This window comes from Mauremys mutica, chromosome 8 (genome assembly GCF_020497125.1).
Source record: "Mauremys mutica isolate MM-2020 ecotype Southern chromosome 8, ASM2049712v1, whole genome shotgun sequence".
NCBI lineage: Eukaryota > Metazoa > Chordata > Testudines > Geoemydidae > Mauremys > Mauremys mutica.
The window spans coordinates 111,022,474-111,046,087 of NC_059079.1; the positions used below are offsets into that span (position 1 = coordinate 111,022,474).

Here is a 23,614-nt window from a genome sequence, read left to right on the forward strand (position 1 = left end):
GGGGAGTATGTGGTGTGGAAGGGTAGTGGAGGGCGCTGTGTGGCGGCGCAGAGGGAGGATACGGGGATGCTGTGTAGCAGCTTGGAGGGGTACTGGGGAGGGTCGCTGTGTGGTGGCATGGAGGAGTAAGTGGGGTGTGTAGGGGGAGGAATGGGAGGGTGCTGGGGGGTGCGGATGAGGTTACGGGGGCACTGTGTGGCGGGGTACTGGGGCGTTGTGTGGTGCCACGGAGGGGTACTAGGGGAGCGTTCTAGCAGCGCGGAGGGGGGTTACAGGGAGTGCTGTGTGGCGGCGCGGGAGGGGGGATACCGGGGGGGTCGCTGTGTGGCGGCGCGGGGGGTATCGCGAAGGGGTCGCTGTGTAGTGGTGCGGGGGGGGCACCGGGGGGGTCGCTGTGTGGCGGCGCGGGGGAGGGGGGCTACTGGGGGGGTCGCTGTGTGGCGGTGCGGGGGGGCACCGGGGGGGTATCGGGAAGGGGTCGCTGTGTAGTGGTGCGGGGGGGGCACCGGGGGGGTCGCTGTGTGGCGGCGCGAGAGAGGGGGGCTACGGGGGGGGTCGCTGTGTGGCGGTGCGGGGGGGCACCGGGGGGGTACCGGGAAGGGGTCGCTGTGTAGCGGTGCGGGGGGGGCACCGGGGGGTTCGCTGTGTGGCGGCGCGGGGGGGGTCGCGTGTGGCGGCGCGGAGCGGTACGGGGGGGGGGGGACGACGCTGCGTGGTGGGCGGGTAGGTGGGACATACTGCGCCGCGCAGGATTCGCACTGAGGAGACGTTGCTTTTGGGATGCTCTGGCCCCAGTTTCCCTCCGACGCGGCGTGGCCTACCCTTTAAGAGCCTGGGGTGGGGCCATACTTGCTGCAGGAACCTGCCCTTTAAGGATCGTCCGAGGCTGCCCGAGCCGGCTGCCGCGGACCCGCTGCTCTCGGACCTCGAGCCGGCCCGGCTCCGCCATGGTTTCGTGGATCATCTCCCGGCTCGTGGTGTGAGTGCGGGGGTGGCTGTGCAGCGTCCCGGCCCCCTGAGTCTGCGGAGCCGCGGGTCGCACGCGGGGGCCGAGAGACCCGCTCGCGCTGCGCGGCGCCCCTCAGAGCCAGCGGCTCTGAGGACCTGTAAGAATTGCGGAGCGAGCCGCAGCCTCAGGCGCTGCGAGGCCGGGGTCGGCGGGGCGGGGAGGGGAGGCTCCGCAGGCTTAGGGCTAGCGCCTCTTTCTCGGGAGCTCCAAGCCCTCGCCACACGCACAGCGACACCGCCCCCCAGCCGTCTGCAGCCCGGAGCCCACCCACCTTGCTGGGCATCCGCCGGCATTAGCTGCATCTGGCAGGGGGCACTGGAGGCTATTCGGGAACAGCGGGGGTGTGAATTTGAGACGGGGTCCCTGTCAGCACCCCCTTCTCCTCGTAGGAACGAGACACATAACTCAGCCCACCCCGAGAGTCATCCTGAAAATGGATGAGCGCTGTGAGCTTTGTAGGTCAAAGCTCTAACCCATTAAACCTGGCTTCTTGGTTGTCAGCAGTGCTAGCTGGAGCACTTGGGCACTGTGTCCATTGCATGAAATGCAGCAAAATTATTTACTAATGTACATTTCTGAACAGTCTTGAGGTGAATCACCTTGTAATGTGCATTTCATAGTGCTGTAATCCCCACCATCCCCAGCTGCGAGAGGCATGGAGAGAGAGAGAGAGAGAGAGAGAGACAGTGGTAGGAAATTCAGGAAGCTGAAGCTTTTAGATATAAAAGGAGGGTTTGGTGCCAGTGGAATTGCCCTAGGTGAAAGCCTGCGGTGGCTTCAGGCAGGCTGTGAGCACGCCAATAACTGAATCTTATTCCTGAGATCTAAGGAGGGGGAGGGGGGGGGCGGAAAGCAAAATTAAGATGAGGTATTGAGATCCAGGAGGAGAGGAACATCAAGTGGCTAAGAATGCTGAACAGTTCTCATGGGCTGTGTTTTATTCCAGGCTACTATTCGGCACTTTATACCCTGCATATTCCTCTTACAAGGCCGTGAAGACGAAAAATGTAAAAGAATATGTAAGTGTGAGTCACCGTGTTGTGTTCCCACTGGCAAACCTGACTCTCATCCTGTTTTCAACAATACCATACCACCCAAGATCCTCCCCCTCCTGAGATCAGCTTTTTTTTCCTTCTCTGTATGGGACAAAGCATATCTCCTATCATTTGGGTGTGTGTGGTGCGTTAGAGGCCAGTCCCACAAGGCTAGGTGCAGTGTGTTCAGACTCACCCATGCTAAGTTCAGACACTGACTTCTTCTGACTTTGCTGCTCTGCATCTCCGTTTGCCCGTCTGTAAAATGAGAATACTAGCCTCTCAAGACTGTGAAGGTTAGCTGATGCTGACCATAATGCTTTACCAGATATTTCCAACAGAATTCTGCTCACACAATTGGGGCCAGATTTTCAAAGGAGCTCAGCTTCCATTTAAGCACCAGAATAAAAGGACAGGTTTTCAGAAGAGTCAGCATATTGGGTGCTGGGGAGCAGCTGGCTACTGAGCAAGCTTGAAAATCTGGTCTATGTTTAGGTACCCATAAGGAAGCAGAGCTCTCCTGAAAATCAGGCTGAAGTCAGACATGATACTGGGCTAGATGGACCTTTGGTCTGACCCAGTATGGCCGTTCTTGTGTTCTTATGCTCTGCAGGTGCTCATTATTGATAATATTAATGGATCCTTTAAGAAGGTATGGTGTTTCAGATTTGCTTGTTGAGAGGAACAGATGGAGGATATTAATCTATTCTAATGAGGTCAGACAGCAAAACCCTGGCAGAAGGAACCGGCAAGCAGTGCTTTATCAAAACAGTACTTCTCTGGTGGCACCATTTAAGTTTAAATTTAAAACTCCTTAAGCTTCTGGTCCTGAAGGAAAAGTGTGCCCCCATACATGGATGTCACACTGATTCTCTGCAGACAGACTGACTTGTTGGAACAGTATCTTTTTAAGAAGGGTGAGCATCTCCAGAGTTGATCATTTAGTTGTCCAGATAATTTTTATTAAAAATATCCAGGTACTCAAATTCCGAGGGGCCCTTTTGTCCAAGTTGTAGGCTAATATGTTACCCCTGCCTATTGACAGTTTTGGACCGAAAGGAGATGATGTCATGGAAAGAGGCTGATTTGGCTGGAGGTTTCAAATCCTAAATCTAGTTTAGCAGGAAAGACAGTGAAAGTGTGAAAATATGGTATAATCTGAAAGTATTTCAAAGTCCAAACAGATGAGATGCTTTTCCCTCCCCTCTTCATTGGAATATGGTTCTCTAGCCCTTTTCTTCTGCCTCCTTTTGTTACTCTTCAGTCTTCTCAGTCTTCTTTAGTTTTCCTTTTATAGGTTGGATGATTTATTCTGCCCCGTTTCTTTTCTTGAATGATAAGAGACTTCTGTCAGGCTGGATTTTCTCCAGCTTCCTTTTATGGCAGGGGTAGGCAACGGGTGCCGAAGTCAGCATGCAAGCTGATTTTCAGTGGCACTCACACTGCCTGGGTCCTGGCCACCTGTCCGGGGGGCTCTGCATTTTAATTTAATTTTAAATGAAGCTTCTTAAACATTTTAAAAGCCTTATTTACTTTACATGCAACAATAGTTTAGTTATATATTATAGACTTATAGAAAGAGACCTTCTAAAAACGTTAAAATGTATTACTGGCACACAAAACCTTAAATTAGAGTGAATAAATGAAGACTCAGCACACCACTTCTGAAAGGTTGCCGACCCCGTTTTAGGGCTTATTTCTCTTTAGTCTCCCCACCCTTGTGGCTACTGCCCATGGTGTCGCAGTGGTTTGGGATGTGGACTTTCCAGCAGCAAGCAATGAATCTCCTGATTGGAGGCATGGTGCTCCTCTGAGCATTTCAGAACAGCACCTCAGTGTGAGAGGTGATATCTGGCTGGTATTTGGGTGGAGTCTAGTCCCTCTTTACTCTTCTTTGCCTGCTTCACTGCTGCCTCTAAGAGGAGCAGCAACACTGATTAGTAGGACACTGGTGTGGTGGAGTTGATGTCTGTGGTATGACTTGTGGTTCTCCTATTTGCAGAACTGCAGAGCCAGGAATGGTATCAACAGTGAGGGCTACAGGACCTAGTTCTGCAATGTCTCCTCATGTTTCTTCAGCCTTCTAAAGTTATATCGAGCTTTGTCTATTGAATCCAGACCACATCAGTAGTGACTCAGTAGTGGTGTCAGTTTGAGGGAGAAATGGGTTGTGGTGGAACAATGCAGAATTAAATGGCACACATTAAATGAATTAAAAAACATTTTACATTTGTGCATTTGATTTTTTTTCCTTCCTAATTATAGTACTTTGTACTTATGGTTAGATGTTTGGGTGCATGTGTGTGTTGTTTTTTTTTTTTTCCCTGTGTGCTGTCCCAACTTTGCGCAGACAGGTGGCACAACAGACCTTGAGCGAACCTCCCAATGACCACAAGATGCGTTAAGGTGCGAAGGCACCAGGTCAGGTTTATTGTCAACAAAGCATGGTAATAGCACCTGGCAGACTTTACGAGGATACTAAGACATGTATGCCCGTGACAATGGATGCAGTTTAGTGAATGATGGGACTTTTCATTCTCCCCTTGGCTGAACAAAGATACTTCCTTTGAGAAACATTATTATACCTTGATACAAACAAGTTATTACTGCCTCTGACATAGTTAGTTTCCCCGAAGTGGCTAGTTATTACCCATTACCTTGTACATGTTTGTTTGATTAAAACATTTTTATTATGTACTGTTATCCTGATCTCATTTTTTAGGAGAGGTCAGTGTGTTCCTGTTACTCTTGGGGAATGTTTTTGTACCATCCATGATATTTGGATGTTCTGGTATTACTTGATATCGGGATGTGTCTGCGTGAGTACTCTGTGCTTAGCACTTTTTAGGAATGTATATTTCTGTAATATCAGTCCTGTTCTTGCCAGATTTTGTGAGCAAGTCCTCCCTTATACCAGGCCTCTGATACAAGGGCTTCTGTTTCAGGTTCTCTTCCTACTACATTTCCCCGCTTTTTTGTCTTTTTATGGGGAGGATGTTTACCCATCATCCCAGAAAAGCATAATGCATGGACTGAAGATGAACCAGTGGGCTAAACACTGTTATGTGGCAACCAACTGATTTGGCTCATAACTGTTTTCAGCTTTGTGAAACTGAGCCTTTTTACAGCATCAGGTATTACTGCTTTGGACTTTAGTCTGTTGGCACATAACAAATGTGATCACGTCATGAGCACTTGTACCTAAACTACCACTAATTTTTTGTTCTGTTATCAGTTCTTCTGTATATATCAAGATGTCTTATATAGAATTCCCTCATGTTGGATTCAACACTTCGAGTTAAGAAATTGTCATTTCTAATTAGAAATACCAAGGATAATACTGCCAGCATGAGACCTATTATTCTATAAAAGTATGTTAAAAGAATGTGTTGTTGGAAGGTCAAGCATTTGAAAGTTAGGAAATATTATTGTTGCCCTATCAATCTGAATAACTGGCATTGTCTAACTTTTCAGTGTTTGATTATGCAACATTAATGTTTATAGTATAGGGTTTTGGTTTATAATTTTTACAGTACCTGAAAGAGTGGTGCTCTAAGGAACACAATTATATTTATTCTTTTCAATTAGCAGTCTGCCAATTATTTAAAACTGCAAAAACAAAATGCAAAACTAGTAGTCCTTGCCTTGAAAAGCTCAGTCTAAAAAATAGACAACACTGGCAAAGAAAAGAGAAGAATTTTTATCTATGCTCATTTGCCTTTTTTTTTTAATTCCTGCCTTACATAGCCAATTTACCTTACTTGTCCCACTGTCACCCACTTTACCAATGCTTTTTATTCTAGTTTGTAGCAAACTCAGCTTGTCCTTTTCCCCCTGTTTTTGCAGACCACGATCCCTAGCTTCCTGCCTGGCTTTTTCTCCCACCAACCAATTGCCTTCGGCCTCTGCTGCACTGAACAGTCCAAGCAGTTAACAGATGGTTGACTCTGTTAACATCAGTGCAGCCTCTAGTTGTGTGAAGTCATCTATTCTGGTGCGGCCCAACAATTTCTGTCTTTGGGGGAGTTAATGATCGGGATGAAGCAGCCCAGTTTCTTTAAAGGAAAACCGTGTGTCTTTGATGTAGAATTTTGAGTCAACAGAATAATGAGTAAAGGAGAATCAGTCACTATAACTTAATTTGAGCTTTCACAATGGCTTTTATAAAGCCTCTTGCAAGGGGCTATCAGAAAATAAGAGTAGGAATACATAAGAATGGCCATAGTGGGTCAGACCAAAGGTCCATCTAGCCCAGTATCCTATCTTCTAACGGTGGCCAATGCCTAGGGTTGCTAGCTTTCTAATTGCAGAAAACTGAACACCCCTTCTCCGAGGTGCTGCCCACTCCCTTCCCCCCTCCCTCCGTTGCTCACTCTCCTCTATCCTTACTGACTTGCTCATTTTCACCAACCTGGGGCAGGGGGTTGGGGTGCAGGAGGGGGTGAAGACTCTGGCTGGGGGTGTGGGCTCTGGGGCGGGGCTATGGATGAGGGGTTTGGGGTGCAGGAGGGGGCTCTGGTCTGAGGCAGAGGGGTTTGGAGTGCGGGAGGGGGTTGGGGCCAGAGGATTGGGGTGTGGGAGGAGGTGCGGTCTCTAGGTGGCGCTGACCTCAGGCAGCTCCCGGGAATCGGCAACATCTCACTCCGACTCCTAGGTGGGGGCACAGCCAGGGGGCTCCACATGCTGCCTCTGCCTGCAGGCGCTGCCCTCACAGCTCCCATTGGCTGCGGTTTTGGCCAATGAGAGCTGCAGAGCTGGTGCTCGTGGTGGCACCTGTGGGTGAGGGCAGCGCATGGAGCCTCCTTGGCTACCCCTCTGCCTAGGAGCCGGACATGCCGGCTGTTTCTTGGGAGCCACGTAGAGCCTGTGTGCACCACCAACTGGAGTTTTAACGGCCTGGTCAGTGGTGCTTACCGGAGCCGCTAGAGTCCTTTTTTGATCGGGTGCTCTGGTTTAAAAAAAAAAAAAAAACAAAAAAAACCTGGACACCTGGCAACCCTACCAATGCCAAGTGCTTCAGAGGGAATGAACAGAAGAGGTAATCATCAAGTGATCCATCCCCTGTCACTCATTCCCAACTTCTGGCAAATAGAGGCTCGGGGTATCAAATAAATGGCCAATTTGCAATATGACAAAAAGTGAAGTGGGACACAACACCATAAAGTTCTATATTGAGACCAATAGTATTCAGTATATTGTAGATGTGTCTCTCAGCTGTGGCTCCATAGTTAAGGCTGAGTTGAGGTTTGCAGGAATTCACTCTCTTATGTATAAGGATATGCTGTATTTTTCTCCAAAATTACAGCACTTTCTTGTTGAGCATAGAATGAATTTTCTAAGACTTTACAAGTAAATCCATTAATTAGTTTGAAATAAAATTAAATTAAGAAATTTAGCATCCTATATCAGATCTTATTTTTTTTTCTCCCAAATTATCTTAATGACACTCTTCAAACTTCATCAGGCAGGAAAATGTAAACTTCAGCGCATAATCTTCTAGATAATTCCACACACAATTCCCCTATTTCACAATGGCTAACATCTGCCATTATTCTCAGTGGCATTGAGACTACAAGTTGCCTTTAGCAAAGATAGCCACTGCCTCCATTTATGTGCTGCTTGCAGTGCTTCTCCCTACCTCCTAACAATACAGGAGGGCTACCATCTTCCCCGAGGGCATCTTGACTTTTCTCCTATTGAAAACAAAGGGAGTTAGTGATAATTTTGAAAAAGGGCAACACTTCATGCATTTCTCTGAAGGAGAAAACTTTATTCTTCAGTCTCTAATAGATATTCTTTCCTTTATGAATAATAGCAAAAAGTGATCATTAATGTCTTTAAATGTGTCTTTTCAAAAATTACCCAGTTCACCAATTCAATAGGGAGGGGAAAATTTGTTGGCTCCAGAGCATCAAACAATCAGGACCCACAGGGAAATATGTCCCTAAAAGTTTAATAATAAATTAATTAAATAAATAAATAAATAAACTTCCCCAGAAATATCACATGGTAACAGTTTCTATGGGTTTCTTGTTCACTTATAAAACTTTTAATTAAAATGAAAATTCCCAAACAAACTACATCAAAGATGGAATTAAGGTTTAGAGTACATATCAGTAATTTAGAGTAAAAGCAGTACTACAGGCATGTCACTATATATATCTCCAAGCATAACAAATCCAGGAAATTCAGGGTCAAAGTTAAAATTAGAAGGAAATCCAAACGTGTTGTGATTTATGGCAAAAAGAAAAATCTAATGTTCAGTCAAAAAGTCTTAATCTAGTTTGGGACTATAAACGTTAAAATGCTGTAATCATTTGGTATTTTATGGTGTCACTACATAAGAGTTAAGGTTGTTTGGGCATTCCTAGCTACGTATTTGCATATCTTAATTTGTTTGGATTTTTTTAAAGGTTAACCTTAGCTGATATTTTCCTGTGTTCATAATTTCATGTTTTATGGATTAATTATGACATCCATTTAATGTGTTCTGTCCTAAATTACTGATACGTACCCTCATCCTTAGGATAAAATTAACATCTTGAGGTGACAAGTCATTTTACAAGGAAAAAATCCCAGTTTTTGGATTGTAACCTAGTGTTTGTGTTTTTTGGTTTCTAATGGAATAGCTGTCCTTTTGCAGGTGAAGTGGATGATGTATTGGATTGTGTTTGCCTTCTTCACCACAGCAGAAACACTCACAGATATTGTTCTTTCCTGGTGAGTATCCAGGCTGTTCATTCCATGGGGGGAAGGGAGGGAAAGCTCTGACACTCTTCTAGGATCAGCTGCTGTGGGATACAGGAGGAAGGGTCCTCTCCACTCAAGGACTTTTTTTGTAGCCATTGTGGCTGGAAGCTGTGACTTAGCCTCTTTGCCTTATGTAGCCATAAATGCCTGGTGGGCTTCAGAGCCTGAGCTCCAGCCTGAGCTGCGACTACAAACGCTGTCTATACAGCTACAAACCCAAGTCTATGGAGACATACCCAGAGAGGCCTCAAGGAAGTGTGTCCCAGAGGTTCAGGAAGGACTCTGTTACATTGCTGGCCTTGTCATGATGATTCTGTTCCATTTCTGAATCTTCTCTTTACTAATCCGATCTGTGCTCCACTTTGGACTATCTGCCTATCTGTCTCTGACCTGCTCTTGATTCCAGCTTCTCCATCTTGCTCAGGTTTCCGTTTTATTTCGAGTTGAAAATCGCATTTGTGATTTGGCTACTCTCTCCTTACACCAAGGGCTCCAGCGTCCTCTACAGGAAGTTTGTGCACCCAACACTCTCCAGTAAAGAGAAGGTACTTTTCTATTGCCATGGCTATTGATCTGCCCTGGAAGTTGGGTGACTTTTGACCCATTTAGACCATAATAAATATCCTGATGCATCAAGTCATATTTGTGCTGCATAGAGATGTAGGATGCGTTACTTCTCTAAAGCAAGGTGGCCAAAGTGCACCCTATGGAGTATTGCAATATGACCTGTAGTAGCTGTAATTTTTAGTGTAGATGTGTAGCTTGCAGATGTGATGGGTTCCCGCATGGACTGCTCCAGCAGTTAGACTGTTTGAATCAAGATGGAAGTCATGCATTCTAGAACCTGTAGCCTCTGCAGGCTGCAACTTCATATTATGGTAGGCGCAGCTATCCTCTGCTCCATCTTCTGTAAATTAGATACAGTTCACTGCTTTTTGACAAGTTGCAAATGCAACCCTCTACTGGGTGCAAGCCTGCTGTAAATGGCAGAGGGATGGTGGTGACAGAAGTAATGCCTAGTAGCTGGTGCCATTAGTCTTGGAGAAAAGTGCCTGATGTGAGCTTTTGGATTTTAATGGGGAGGATCTCTGACCATGCTTGTAACCAGGAATCTAAATGTTGGGTTTCCCCACTTCTTTCCTAGGAGATTGATGAGTATATTACCCAGGCCCGTGACAAGAGCTATGAAACCATGATGCGAGTCGGCAAGAAAGGTTTAAACTTGGCTGCCAATGCAGCAGTCACTGCAGCTGCAAAGGTAACAGAACTGTGCTGCATCCACTTCTTTAGCCTCTGAGACACCAGTCTGCCCCCAGCAGGATAACTTCCATAGGATTGGAAGGGACCTCCTTGGTCATCAAGTGCATTGCCCAGCTATCATAGGCAACTGTGTCATATAATCCCATTCATACATTTATCAAATTCTGTTTTAAAACTATTTCAGTTCCTGTTGCTGTGTCCCTCCAGCTGATTCCCTGTTGGCTTGGAGGAAAGCTGGTGGGTGCTGCTGACCTCACTCTCCTCCTGCCTTCCTCCAGTTTGCATTATTCTTCACACAGCACTTCAGCTTGGGGCAGGGCTGAGTGGGAGATTTCCCTGGGTCAATCTTCTTTCCTGTTGGCTTCTGGAGCATGTCTCTTCCTCTTGAGTCTCTTTGTGGGGAATGGGACATTTTCCCTCTCCTTCCAATTTGTCTCTGTGAAAAATCCCAGATGACAGAAGCCATGTATGAGATATCCATGTCACTAACTGTTATGTCCTATTAGGGTCAGGGAGTTTTGTCTGAGAAGCTGAGGAGTTTCAGCATGCAGGACTTGACTCTGATCCGGGATGAAGATACTGTGCATCTACGGAGCCCCAAGCCACAGCTGCGCACCTCCACTAGTGGCCTTGATACCATTGAGGATTCAGGTATATAATACTCCTGGTAGGCCATTCAAGAGGCCCTGAACAACAGGGGTAAGGGGAGGGTATCGAGGCTTCAAGATAGTGGTAAGTGCTGCCAAAGCTTTGGATTTTATGTTTTGAATGCTGCATGTAATACAGGAGTATGAGTTGCCTGTTACTTGGGGGAAAGAGATTTTTGGAGTGAGTTCCCTTCCAGATGAATCTGCTGTCATCCCTGGATTTTTTTTTATTTTTAAAATCTATTTAAAATTAAATTTGAAAATATGATAGCCTACATTAATATAGTAAGTTTAGACATTAGTCATTTAAATTCATGAAAAAATGTTCATACAATATGCGTCCACTACCATAATTTTTAAAGAATACCACATCACTGAACTGCTGGCAGTTGCTGGCTATGCACCTGGAACCTGATTTATGTATGTATGTATGTATTTATTTTAAGTGCTAAACTAGCTTTTTCAGTAGTAGCTTCTTCTGGAGGTACGAAGAGAATTCTCTTCATTTCGGTTTATTCAATGAGTGCAGTTAAATATCTAGTTCCTTAAAGGTTAAAAAAAATGGGAAAGTACAAAAGCAGGAAAGCCTGTTTTCCTTTTCCAATCTAAGAGTAAAAACTGTGTGTTAGAGTATGACCTCTACTAATTTTAAAATCTTGAAGGACATGGTGAACAGAAATAATATATCAATTCACAAATTACAGATAATACATTCCTTCTTTGCTTAATCAGTTTCAAAAGCAAAACATTTGATAAACTTTTTTCTTGTGTATCCAGCACATTTAAGGTAACTTTCTTAAATGTGATTTGTGTCAAGTGCTATTGAAAAAGCACAAAAACAGCAAGTAAAAATCAATCCTCTAGTAAATAAGAATTGCATCATTCACTATTTTTTAACATAGAAGAATGTAAAAATGAAGAGTCTGAAAAACGTTTTAAACTTTAGCAGCTTAAAGTAAATGTGCTAACAGGAGAATATTCTATAACTATACACAAGTACCAATTTTAGTGTACCGTTGTGTTTTAATGGTTACCAGTCAAAGAGAATCAACCTCTCTTTAGGAAAATAACTAAAAGGTAAAAATGCAAAAGGAGTAAAATTTATTATTTAAATCAAGATTTCCTGCTTGCTCATTTAAATCATGATGAAAACCAGTGATTTAAATTGTTTGATGCCAATCAATCTACCCTGGTTAGGGGGCATAAGTCTTCTACATTTTCCCTGTCCTTCCCAGATTATGGGCATGTTTGCACGCTCTTGGGTGTATCCCCCAGGCCCTGAGTAAGAGCTGTTGATTCCTCTCTCCCCTCCTGACAGCCCTGATTGGGAGCCCCTTTTGGATGGACTTTGGACTGAAAAGTACAAAAGGTGTTTTTGTTTTCTTCTTATCCTTAGCTGCTTCCTGTTACTCCTCAGGAGAAGAGGCCAGTGTGTCTCAAAGGTCAAATGGGGCCCAGTCTGATTCTAGAACAGAACCTTCAGATGAGGATGCAGGAGACAAAACACCGAAACGCACCCAGAGCCTCAAAGCTCCTAAGAAAGTGACAAAAGCTGAGGTGAGCTGGTGTATGAATGACTTCTTGGGCTGGAGCTGGTTTGTATAGTTTAAATTGTAGTAAAGAACAGAATTATCAGATGCATAGATCACGATATGTTGAGGAAGAGTCAACTTGTCTTTTGTGAAGGGAAATCATGCCTCACCAGTCTATTAGAATTCTTTGAGGGAGTCAACAAGCATGTGTACAAGAGTGATACAGTAGTGTACTTGGACTTTCAGGAAGCCTTTAACAAGGTCCCACACCGAATGCTTTGAAGCAAAGTAAGTGATCATGAGGTAAGAGGGAAGGTCCTCTCATGGATCAGTAACTGGTTAAAAGATAGGAAACAAAGGGTAGAAATAAAAGGTCAGTTTTCACAGTGAAGAGAGGTAGATAGCAGGGTCCCCTAGGGATCTGTACAACACATTAATAAATGAAGGGGTAAACAGAGTGAGGTGGCAAAGTTTGCAGATGATACAAAATTACTCAAGATAACTAAATCCAAAGCTGACTGTGAAGAATTACAAAGGGACCTCGCTAAACTGAGTGACTGAATTTCACCTGCGATTTTTTTTGCCCAGTGTTGGTAAGTGAAAAGTAATGCCTATTGCAAAACATAATCCCAGCTATACATAAAAAACAATGGAGTCTAAATTAGCTGTTGCCACTCAAGAAAGAGATCTTGGAGTCGTCATAGATGACATCATAGATAGTTCTCTGCAAACATCTGCTGGTGCAGTGTGCAGCAGCAGTCAAAAAAAGCCAACATAGGGGGACAGAGAATAAAACAGAAAATATCATAAAGCCACTATATAAATTCATGGTATGCCCACACCTTGAATGCTGCGTGCAGCTGTTGTTGCCCCATCTCAAAAAAGTTATAGTAGAATTGGAAAAAAGTACAGAAGAGAAACAAAAATAATTAGGAGTATTGAACAGCTTCCATATGAGGGAGAGATTAAGAAGAATGGAACTGGTCAGCTTAGAAAAGAGACGACTAAGGGGGGGGTATATGATAGAAGTCTATAAAATTATAAATGGTGTGGAGAAAGTGAATAGAGAAGTGTTATTTATTCCTTCACATAATACAAGAACCAAGAGTCACCCAATTAAATTAATAGGCAGCAGGTTTAAAACAAACATAAGTACTACTTCACACAATGCACAGTCAACCTGTGGAACTTATTGTCAGGGGATGTTGTAAAGGCCAAAACTATAAATGGGTTCAAAAAAGTAGTAGATACATTCATGGAGGATAAGTCCATTAGAGGCTCTTAGCCTAGATGATGTTGGATGTGAAACAATGAGACTCCCACTTCCCTGGGACAGTTCCTGTCAAGAAACTTTTACTGATAGATCCAGCCTGTGTTTTGAGTCTTAGAAATGCCTTAGATATATAACTTGATCCTGTTACTCCCCTTTTGGCCTTTTTTCACATAGGAGTGGATGGTTATTATGCCTTCCATCCTTCAATCACATCTCTAAGCCTAGCCACACACTAGAATGGGTGCATTTATGTCCAGTATAGTTTCCATTTGAATCCCCTCTTTTTTCAGATGCTCATAACTTTGAAACTTTTTGTTTTTTGAGCTGAAACTTTCCAGGCTTGGGCTCTTGCTGAAGGTCTCCCCACCATCATAATTTGGTTTACAAATGATAAATACATTGTTTCTTATTATTAAGGTGGGGGTCATTTTTTGCTCAGCCTAACTCAAGCTGCTAAACTTTGAAACATTTAGTGATGGATTGATAGTTTGAATTGCACCACCTGTAGTAACATGGCATTAACATTTAAACGTTTAGACTGGGTATGCTGCACACTTGGGTGTCTAGTTACCTGCTGGGCAAAATGCCTGGTCTGATGAGATGCTTGATCCTAGAAGCTCCTCTGGCTTGATCCTCCTGTTCTCTTTCCTAAAAGGCCCTGTGGCCTAGAATAGTGAGCATAAACTGCTGCGAAGCAGGAGGGCCAGATTCTATTGCAATTCTCCTATTAATGGGTGTTAAAGGTGATCTATAAAGTGCAGGTCAGGGGCAGGAAATAGGGACTGTGTCCTTTTCTGCTGCTTCATGATGGATTCAGAAGGCAAGGTGCTTTTCAGGAAGACTTGAAAATTCTGAAGGAAGACCAAGCAGAAGAAACAAGTCCAATTTCTGTTCTTTTGTTGTGGGAATTCTTAGACACTTTTTCAGAAACCTGCTTTGGGCAACTTCTCAGCTCTGTCAATGGTGTCAAGTCTTCACAACTCACTGAATCCACTCCCCTCCCTAAGGATCTGGAATAAGATAAGCAATTGAAGCAGAGTGTACAAACTAGTCCAAGACATTAATGGCTCTCTTTCTGGAAGAGCAGGATTGTGGGTACTGTTTAGAACCAGAAAAGTTGGAATAGAGACTAATGATTGATTTGAAACCTAGTTTCTTCTTCCCACCCCACCCCCAAGACACTTCTTCTCTCAAGGCCCCTTGCTGATTCTTGGGTTTTTTCCTATTAAATTTTCCTATGGTTTAAAATGTTTTTCATTCCCTGTTGCTGTGTGAAAGACCCACTGAAACAAAAGAAAGCAATGACTATACAGTGACACTGACAAAAAAAAGTTTAAAAATATCAAGGATAAGTCCAGATTTTTGAGCAGATTGTGTCCCTTCAGCCGTGTTTAAGAGGTCAGCATATTGGATTAAATAGACTCCTTGTGTTCTGCCAACCCTCCTTGCTGTGTTGTGTTGATTTATGCTACCCCTCCTTTCTGCTCTGTACTTGTGCCCTACATGAACTGATAGTTTCTCTGTTTTTCTTTTGCAGCCTCCACTAAAGAGTGTGAAAGCTCGCCCCAAGAAGAAAGCTGCAGGCTCCATTGCTGCTGGGGAGTCAGCCTAAGGACACCCCCACCCATCTGTCCCAGGATTTGCCTGTCACTTTGAAGGGACACTTTCCAGAGGAAGGGAGCTGAGATACATGTACATAACAGCTACTTCTTTGTAGAGCTTATTCCAAGGCGAGGGCGTGGTAGGGATTCAGCATGTGGAGTGGAGGATGCACATCCTCAGAAACTATTTAGTCTTCATCTCTCTGTTGGAGGGAATGCTGATCTATCTGTACATAGCCTGTTGCTTTGGGATCCCCTCTCTGCATAACCCTAATAGGGAAACTCTGCTGGAAGAACTGATTATTATTATTCTTAACATATGCACAATGTGCCTCAGGTGGCACATGACCAGGATTCATCATCAAATTTGGTCCGCTGGTTAATTAGGGTTAGAGCCATCCCTTGCGCAGAGGCTGAAAAAATATTCAGGATGGGGCCACTAAAGTTCCATTTGGGGTGGACAGCTCCCGAAAATGTCTTACATCAGCCTGGGCATCCTCCTGAAGCCACTGAGGGGAATTATTGGTAGTAAGTGCCTGTAGCAAAGTGGCTGGTACCAGTTCCTTTGTAATTCAAGCCCATTCTTTTAGGGAAGGGGACTGAAGCAATGTGTGGCTGATGCTTTCCAGTTTCATTCATGATTGACTTGTAGGAGGAGTGGAATTGTCAGGGTTCCAGCATATGCTGCAGATGGACTCTCAGGAAGTGAGGATGAATGGCTTTCTTTGCTTTTCAGGGAGAAGGAAGAGCAGGGAGGGAGCTGAGACTCCACAGTGGCTAGGAGGACATGAGTGGGTGTGTGAGTGTGTGCACATGCTGGAGTATATACAAGTGTGTCTGCTGGAGAACTGACTACTTGGCACTCCTGGAGTTTGTGGTCCGTCTCCAGAATTGCTTGAATTTTATTTTGGATTCCATAGTCCAGTCCAATTCCTGTATGGATGATGTCAAAAAGGGTGGGTGTGTGAGGCAATGCGGGGGCCAATGAGCCTCTCCTGGGTGGACTTTGAGGATGTTACATTCACACCCAATGGCTGAACTCCACAGCACCCCGATGCTAGTCACCCTAGAACTAATCTGATAAATTCTTTCATTCTAACAGATGACACTGGAAAACCTGGCTCAATGCAGTCTGCAGACTTACTTGAGTAAGTGTGAGGTGGAACAAATCTAGAGGCCCTTCTGTCCCAACTCAGAAGGCTCCAGGAGAGCCAATCCACAGGGCGTGAGAGTTTACAAATAACTAAAGTATGAAAACTTCATTATCCTGATACCAGGAGTCCATTCTTCAGTTGGGGGGAAAAATACAGTATTGGGATTGATCAATCCTTCTGCTGCATCTCACTCCAGCCCTTGAACAACTCTTCATGTATTTAACAATGTGCCAAATCCATCAGTCTCCTGGAACCTGAGCAACATGTAAGATTCAAGCCAGAAATACTTTTGGATATGGGGTATGTAATGAGGGGGTTGGATGTCAGTAGCACTCGCATTTAAAAAAAACAAAACAAAAAAACACCTTTGAGGTGTGTCAGTGCAAGCTATGCTGGACACCAATATGTTGAGAATAGCTGAAGGGATCCCCCCTCCTCTGGGTGAGAACACATCCTAACCTGTACCTGTCAGTAGATCTTTCCCAACGTCTCTTGGTGGGGGGGATCCAGAAGATGAGTAGGGACCCTCATATCACTGTTACCACTTGACTAATGTCGTGGAGATGAATATTTGGTGGCCTTGATTTTTCACTGAGATTAGCTGCCAAAGGAGCTTTCCTGCCTATTAAAGACCATTCTCTCTGTATTTTAGGAGTATGGATTTCCCCCTATTTCTGTAGCCTATTTTCTCGCTTCTAAAACTATGGCAGAGCTCTTAGCCTAAACGCCTAGTTATGTTGTCGGCAGTGTATAGGAACACCTCCTGTAGCGTTCTTCAATTTCTTATAACTTTGTCAAGACTGCCACCTTTTGGGCTGAAATTTTGCATGTTTGTTCTTGGCCTGGGCATAAATTTTATGAAAAGCTCACATCTTTCAAATACAAAGAGAGAAGGGATAAAATTTTTGCCATTTTAAAAAAAAAAAATCAAGCATACTGACCAGTTCTAGTGTCTTGGTAGGCTGTGGAAGAATCTTGTAATTTGTCAGGGATGCTAGCCCTAAGTAATAGATAAGGTGGTCTGGTGAAAGTCCTTTTTGATTTGGCTGAGGCATTAAGATTTACAAGCTTTCTGTATGTGCATTGTATTTTTTTCTTAATTACTAATGATCTGCCAATGTTCCAGTGCTACTGCACTTGCATGTGTATCTATCTAAGTGGAAATTCTCATTCAGGGTACAATCTCTTACCATTTTGTGATCTGGAACTGCATAAGAAAGTGAAGAGGAACTTTTTATTCTATAGAATGACATGTGAAGGTGCATTTGGAAAGAGACTTGACTGTGAAGGAACCATGTCCAAGTCTATCCTATATTGGACAGGATAGGGCAATTATGCTGTATAGTAAGTAACTTGGCATGATCAGATTTCATCAGTTTTTTTTTTAACATAAAAATTTCCATATCAAATGCTCTCTTAAACTGTGAAGGACTCAAGTCTGGGAATACCAAGGGTAAGGCAGCCCATATTCTACTTCCAACCCCCCATTGCCCTCTTTATGCATATTAATTTCCATACGATCTCTAATTATATTATCCTCATACTGTCACTTTCCACAAGACCTCTGCCTTGCTCACTCCAGAAGCTGGACAGTGTGAACTGAAGGAGGTAAGTTTATCCAGTGAATAAGGCAGAGGCTCCTTCTTTGTGGAGGAGTTGGCTGGTGTGCAGTGTATGGAGACAGGAACCACACACTGAACAATTATAATAAAAAATAAGCATGAAAGAGCTGCTTCATTCACTGTGCACCGTTCTGTATGTTGAAAGGGGCAGTGGTTCTCCGGGAAAATTGGTATGTAATCATGCAATTAAATACTGCATTGTAATCTGTGCACACCCACATTAGGGGCAGAGTTGAATGCATAGCCTTAACTGTCATTTTCTGACCCATGAGTGCTTCACTTTTTAGCCTTAAAATTCCTTTGATAGCCTTTTGAATATCAGTTGCATTAGTCTGTTGTCTATCAAATACTATCACTGTTCTGCAGCTGTCTTTATTTTATCCTTGAATATAAATACATGGCACGCCCATACCTTGAAAACTGCATGCAGATGTGGTCGCCCCATCTCAAAAAAGATACATTGGAGTTGGAAAAGGTTCAGAAAAGGGTAACAAAAATGATTGGAGGTATAGAATTGCTTCTGTATGCGGAGAGATTAATAAGACTGGGACTTTTCAGCTTGGAAAAGATAGAGGTCTATAAAATCATGAGTGGTATAGAGAAAGTAAATAAGGAAGTGTTATTTACTCCTTCTTATAATACACGAACAAGGGGCCACCAAATGAAATGAATAGGTTGCTGGTTTAAAACAAACACAAGAAAGTATTTTTTCACACAACACACTGTCAACCTCTGGAACTCCTTGCCAGAGAGTGTTATGAAGACCAATACTATAACAGGGTTCAAAAGGGAGCTAAATAGATTCATGGAAGATAGGTCTATCAATGGCTATTAGCCAGGATGGGCAGGAATGGTGGCCCTAGCCTCTGTTTGCCAGAAGCTGGGATTGGATGACAGGGCATGGATCACTTGATGATAACCTGTTCTGTTCATTCCTCCTGGGGCACCTGCCATTGGCCACTGTCAGGGGACAGGATACTGGGCTTGATGGATCTTTTGGTCTGACCCAGTATGGCCATTCTTATGTTCTAAGGTCAGGCTAGCATAATTGTAATTATGTATTATAGAAAGTACAGAGTGGGATACTGTCACTGAGAGTAAAATTCACCCTCTTTCTGCTCTTGATCCAGCTTGGGAAGCCCAAGCTGGGGGTATCTAAAAATCGGTGTCCTGGCTGGGTAGTTGCAAACATGAGTTTGTAGACACAAGTGGGGCATGGAGGGCAACTTTACTACCAGTGCAGAGAGCAGATGAATAGAGGGGTGGTGCCAGCTCCATTGCCTGGAATAGCAGTAACACACTGTAGTGCTCAACTCCTTCCACCAATTGCCTCATGCACTCTCTAGTCTCTGAATGTGTCTGTGAGAGGTAGAATTAGGAATATTGTGTCGGAGAGGTACATGCAACCCACTGGACAATGAAGTAGTGAGGCTACATTGCCGTATCCCTGCTAGGCAAAGGATTTGGGACCTTTTGGGGATCAAAAGTTACCTTCCCTTGCTCACTGCCCCTCTGGTGAATTGGTCAGCAACTCATCCTCTGCCTCTTTCTTTGTTGAGCTCTTAGCACTGCTCAGCAATTAGTGCTGCTCCTGTTGTCTCTCACTTGCTGCCGCCAACCTCTGCCCTTCCAAAGCAGGGCTTTTGGTTGCTTTTAAGGGCTCCAGTCTCAGGGGCCTGGGCTCCTTCTGCCTTCCTGTGCTAGGTTAATAGAAAGCAAAGTTGATATTTAGCACTACATAATCACTAATCTCCAAGCTGTCAGCAAAGGTGGGTCAGTATCCCTGTCCCCACTTTACCTTGAGGTTTAATAACTCAGCTGAGGTCACAGTAGAACCAGGTCTCTTGAACTCCACATCTTGTTCCCTACTGCCAGGAGGCAGCAGAAAGTGACTCTCATTCTTACCAAGAATAAAACCTCAGCATGGCCTGTGTGCCCTGCTGTCAGCTTCCAAAGTGAGCACCAGAGGGAGGCTAGGCCTGATCCTCATATGGGATGTAAAGGCTTTGACCAGGTAGATCAAAATCTAATTAAACATCCATGTGACAGTTTATAGTCAGTTCTCAGCCCTGGTTTTAAGTATGGATGGGTGGTAGCGTGTATATCCTCTTTCCCTTAATGAAACCTTTCCACTTGCTGTTTCAGTAACATACTAGCTGCTGTGCCTACAACACCATTATGTGGCAGAAAATACTGACACTGCCCCACATTCAGTGGTTTCCTCAGGGCTCAGAATGATGCAGGTGAATTGTTATATGTTAAATCTTTACTTTGCAGCAGAACCTATTGCACCCAATAACACCCCCACACCCAGTTGCTTACATGTCTAGATGCAGAGATGTAAGTGGGAAGATAGGAGAAGAAATGACTCTCAGGTGTTCCTTACTCATAGGATGAGTAAGCTATAGCACCCTAAGTACATGAAATCTGCACTGGAGGCAGCTTCACTTGTAGTTCCTACTCACATCAGTGGCATAGCCAGGTGGAGGGAAGAGGGGGAGTGGAAAAAAAAAAGGCACCACCCGTTCTGCAGGTTTTTGGCGGCATTTCAGTGATGAAGCTTCAGTGCTGTTGAAGACACCCGGAGCGAGTGAAGGTCCTGCCACCGAAGACCCGGAACGCCGCTCCGTCAGTAAAAGCGCCGCAGCGGGTGGTGCCTTTTTTTTTTTTTTTGCTCCTGGGTGAGTAAAATTAAAAAGGTGCCACTTGTGCTCGGTGGGAGAGCAGCCGCTGCCCCGCTCCCCGCCTAGCTATGCTACTGACTTGCATAAAGGGGAAATGCCATACTTCCACCGTAAGAGCCTATGTCATGCTGCTGGAGAGGGAAACTTTGTGCCATGTTTTCCTTTCCTTATGAAACATGGTGATCTTGCATCCTGCTGCATAAGAAGGGAAAGTTGTACCATTCCAACTACCACGCTTTCTCCTCACTCCCTTACCATGTTCTGCTGCAGCCTGAGGAGGAAATGCTATATCTGTCTGTCTGTCTTAGGGTTTTATATAGCTGCCCATCACTGTTGTATCTGAGCACCTGCCACATTAAATCATTGTTGATAGCAAAGGTCCTAGTGCACGTTATGGAATCTCTGGCATCTCTCCCCCACCCCTTTTTTTAAATTAAAAACTCTGATTGGAGGGTGAAGGATTTTGGTTTGTGGATGGGTTTTTTTAGATTTTCACTCTTTTTGGTGATAATGGTATCAATATAGTCATTCTGATGGTGTAAAGGGTTTTTCAAAGAGTGCTCCTCTTCCCCATCCTGATGCAATAAGATCCACCCATCTATTTATATGGCCCTTATCACCATAGTATCTGAATGCTTCTCCTTCCATGTTCCTGTTGGGAGTGTACTTCCTCCTCAAGGCCCCAACCCATGTTACCTCAGCTCCTTGAAGGGCTACTGTTCCTGAGAACATTGAGTTCCCACCACTTGTGCTTTTGAGCTTTAATTCTTGTCTAAGCTTGTCATCTTAGATTACGAGAGGTCCTTGGTGTGATGTTCTGTACAGTATGGAGCACAATGCTGGCCCACAAAACATCCCATGAGCCTAACTAGGAAATGCCATACCACATGCGCGTGAGACTCTGAGAACCAATGTTCCATTGCCTAATGGGGAAAATCCAAGCCCTCATGCAGTGTAGGAAACATGGTCTGCTGCCTACAAGAAGGAAACTCCCTGCCAAGGTTATTCACATCCTATTCCCTAATGGAAATACTATATCATCATCCATCTGAGAGAGGAAATCTGCTGCTGCCTAATGGAGAAATGCTGTATCACACCTCATGAGAAACCATCACTCTTCCTGGCATGCACCCAAGCTTTCCTCACCACATCACCAAGCCACTGGAATGCCATATACCATGCCACTTCTTGATTTTGTGTGTAAAACAGGCTCATGGAAGCCCAACAGCTGCAGGTGTTCGCATTCTGAAACTACGTATGAGTGTTTCTGGTGTAAGTGCTTAGAGCTGGTGTGTGTGTGTGTGTGCACGCACGCACGTGCGCTCATTCTTAGTGTTCCAGAATGTGTACATGTACACCCATCAGTGTTACTTCTTGAGCCTCTGGTACTATCTCACCTGAAATGGGTTTATGCAAAGATTCAGGAAAGCTTGTGTTACAGTTTCCTGTAAGATTTCTATATTTATAAAAGTTAGTAATCCTAGGAGTCCCTAGAGACTTCTAAATTCAAGGCCAAGGCCAGAGAGGTCTTAAGAGGTGTCCAGAGCAATATGTATTTGGGAACAATTGGCTTGTATGGTGACTGAGCGATCCTTCCACTTTCTGTAGCAGCTGAGACCTTTCCACGTAGGGTGGGCGGGGGGAAAATATGGGTCACAAAAATTGTAAAGGTATTTCCAAAGAATGTATTTGAATCAGTTTGAGCCTTAAGCACAGCTTCCACGCTGCAGCCCACAGGTTAGATCCTGACTACCCACAACACCTCTGAGAATTTCAAGGAGAGCAGGATGGTGTTAGTCTCTTCTGTCACTCTATGTAGTAAATACACCATATGGGGCAAATACTGAAAGGAGTGAACGCCCAGTGACGAGCTTAGGCTGAGAAATGGATTTTTTCCTGGGAAACCCTCAACTGTATTTGGGGCCAAAATGATTAATTGTAATGCTTGAGCTTTAGGTTTCTGAGGATGACTCATGTTTGAACAACTGTAGCAAAGTCAAATAGCAAAACTGCCACTGTTCTGTTTGCAATGAAGAGTTGAAATCAGAAATAATATGGAATGTAGACAAAAATCCACATCTGCCTCTGTTTCTTTTTAATGTTGCAGGTAAATGTGAATCTGTGCTGTTATCACCAAAACCTTTTCATAAGCTTCCTGTGCACAAACGCTCTTCCTTCCATGGAATTGCTGTGCTGCTCACTTTGGATCCTCTCATGTCCTAGGTCCATTTCTCACATCCTTCCTTATATTAAACAAGGAAGCACGTCCAGTCTGCTGGATACCAGGACAAAATTCTACTTTTAATACAGTTTGTTTGGTATTGAGACATAGAGGCTAGTGCAAATTCTGCACATAGGCTTATCCTATTCCTCCTTGATTCACTGCCACCCACTGTCAGGCTCCCACGGATGACCATTTCACTATGAGAATCCAAGTTCAGTCTTCCGGAGGCTAACCTCAAGTCCTGATGTTCTGTCGTAATTGGATTCTCGATCATTTATTCTGCAAGACATGGTTTCAGGCTGGGCCAAGAGCTGAATTTAAGCAACTCTTGCACCAGCATATGTCCATGGCATCTCTGATAGTGACTTTTGGTTCTGGGGGAAATTTACTTGTTGCACATACTTCCTTTGGAAGAGAAGACAGTTTTTTCTGTTTACTTCTGTCCTTGTGTGGTTAATGCCCTTGCAGGGCTACCAACCATCTGCAAGGATGCGGAGGTAGGAGTTAGGTTGGACTTTTCCAAGTCTACTGTATGTGACAGCCTGAGCCTCCTCTAATGCTAAACTCCCCAAGCAACTCTTCTCAGAAAGAATGTCCCTAATAGGATTAATAGGAGCATTAGAAATACATTTAGTTTGAATTGAATCCCATCAAAGATGTACAGAGATAGGGGATTCTTTCTCTGCGGCAAGCTCAAGTAGCAGTAGAGTAAATGAGCAACTGTCTGGCCATAAGCAATAGTGTCACGGTTCAATTACAATGAATGATAGAAATTAACCCTTAAGCATCTACACCTCTACCCCGATATAACGCGACCCGATATA

The 23,614-nt window shown here is 44.2% G+C and overlaps 1 protein-coding gene across 2 annotated transcripts; it reads left to right on the plus strand.

The window, feature by feature from the left end:
• Positions 1-772: 772 nt before the first annotated feature.
• Positions 773-18,527, plus strand: REEP2 (receptor accessory protein 2). 2 transcript variants are annotated; one of them, XR_006581911.1, is made up of 9 exons: positions 773-979; positions 1,956-2,028; positions 8,687-8,763; positions 9,218-9,338; positions 9,938-10,051; positions 10,560-10,704; positions 12,097-12,257; positions 15,043-15,197; positions 16,209-18,527. XR_006581911.1 is itself a non-coding variant. In XM_045028971.1 (8 exons), the coding sequence occupies exons 1-8, from the start codon at positions 948-950 to the stop codon at positions 15,115-15,117; spliced, it is 798 nt and encodes a 265-aa protein (XP_044884906.1). In that variant the 5' UTR covers positions 773-947; the 3' UTR covers positions 15,118-18,527. The 2 variants fall into 2 exon arrangements, 1 of the variants encoding a protein (XP_044884906.1); XM_045028971.1 differs by having other exon boundaries at positions 15,043-18,527.
• Positions 18,528-23,614: the final 5,087 nt, after the last annotated feature.

What these genes read in the sequence shown, in the direction of transcription:
- REEP2 (XM_045028971.1), top strand. Translation starts at nt 948, where the DNA reads ATGGTTTCGTGGATCATCTCCCGGCTCGTGGT. An exon ending in ACAGATATTGTTCTTTCCTG is followed by an intron (nt 8,764 to 9,217) that starts GTGAGTATCCAG and finishes CATCTTGCTCAG; the next exon opens with GTTTCCGTTTTATTTCGAGT. An exon ending in CACTCTCCAGTAAAGAGAAG is followed by an intron (nt 9,339 to 9,937) that starts GTACTTTTCTAT and finishes CTTCTTTCCTAG; the next exon opens with GAGATTGATGAGTATATTAC.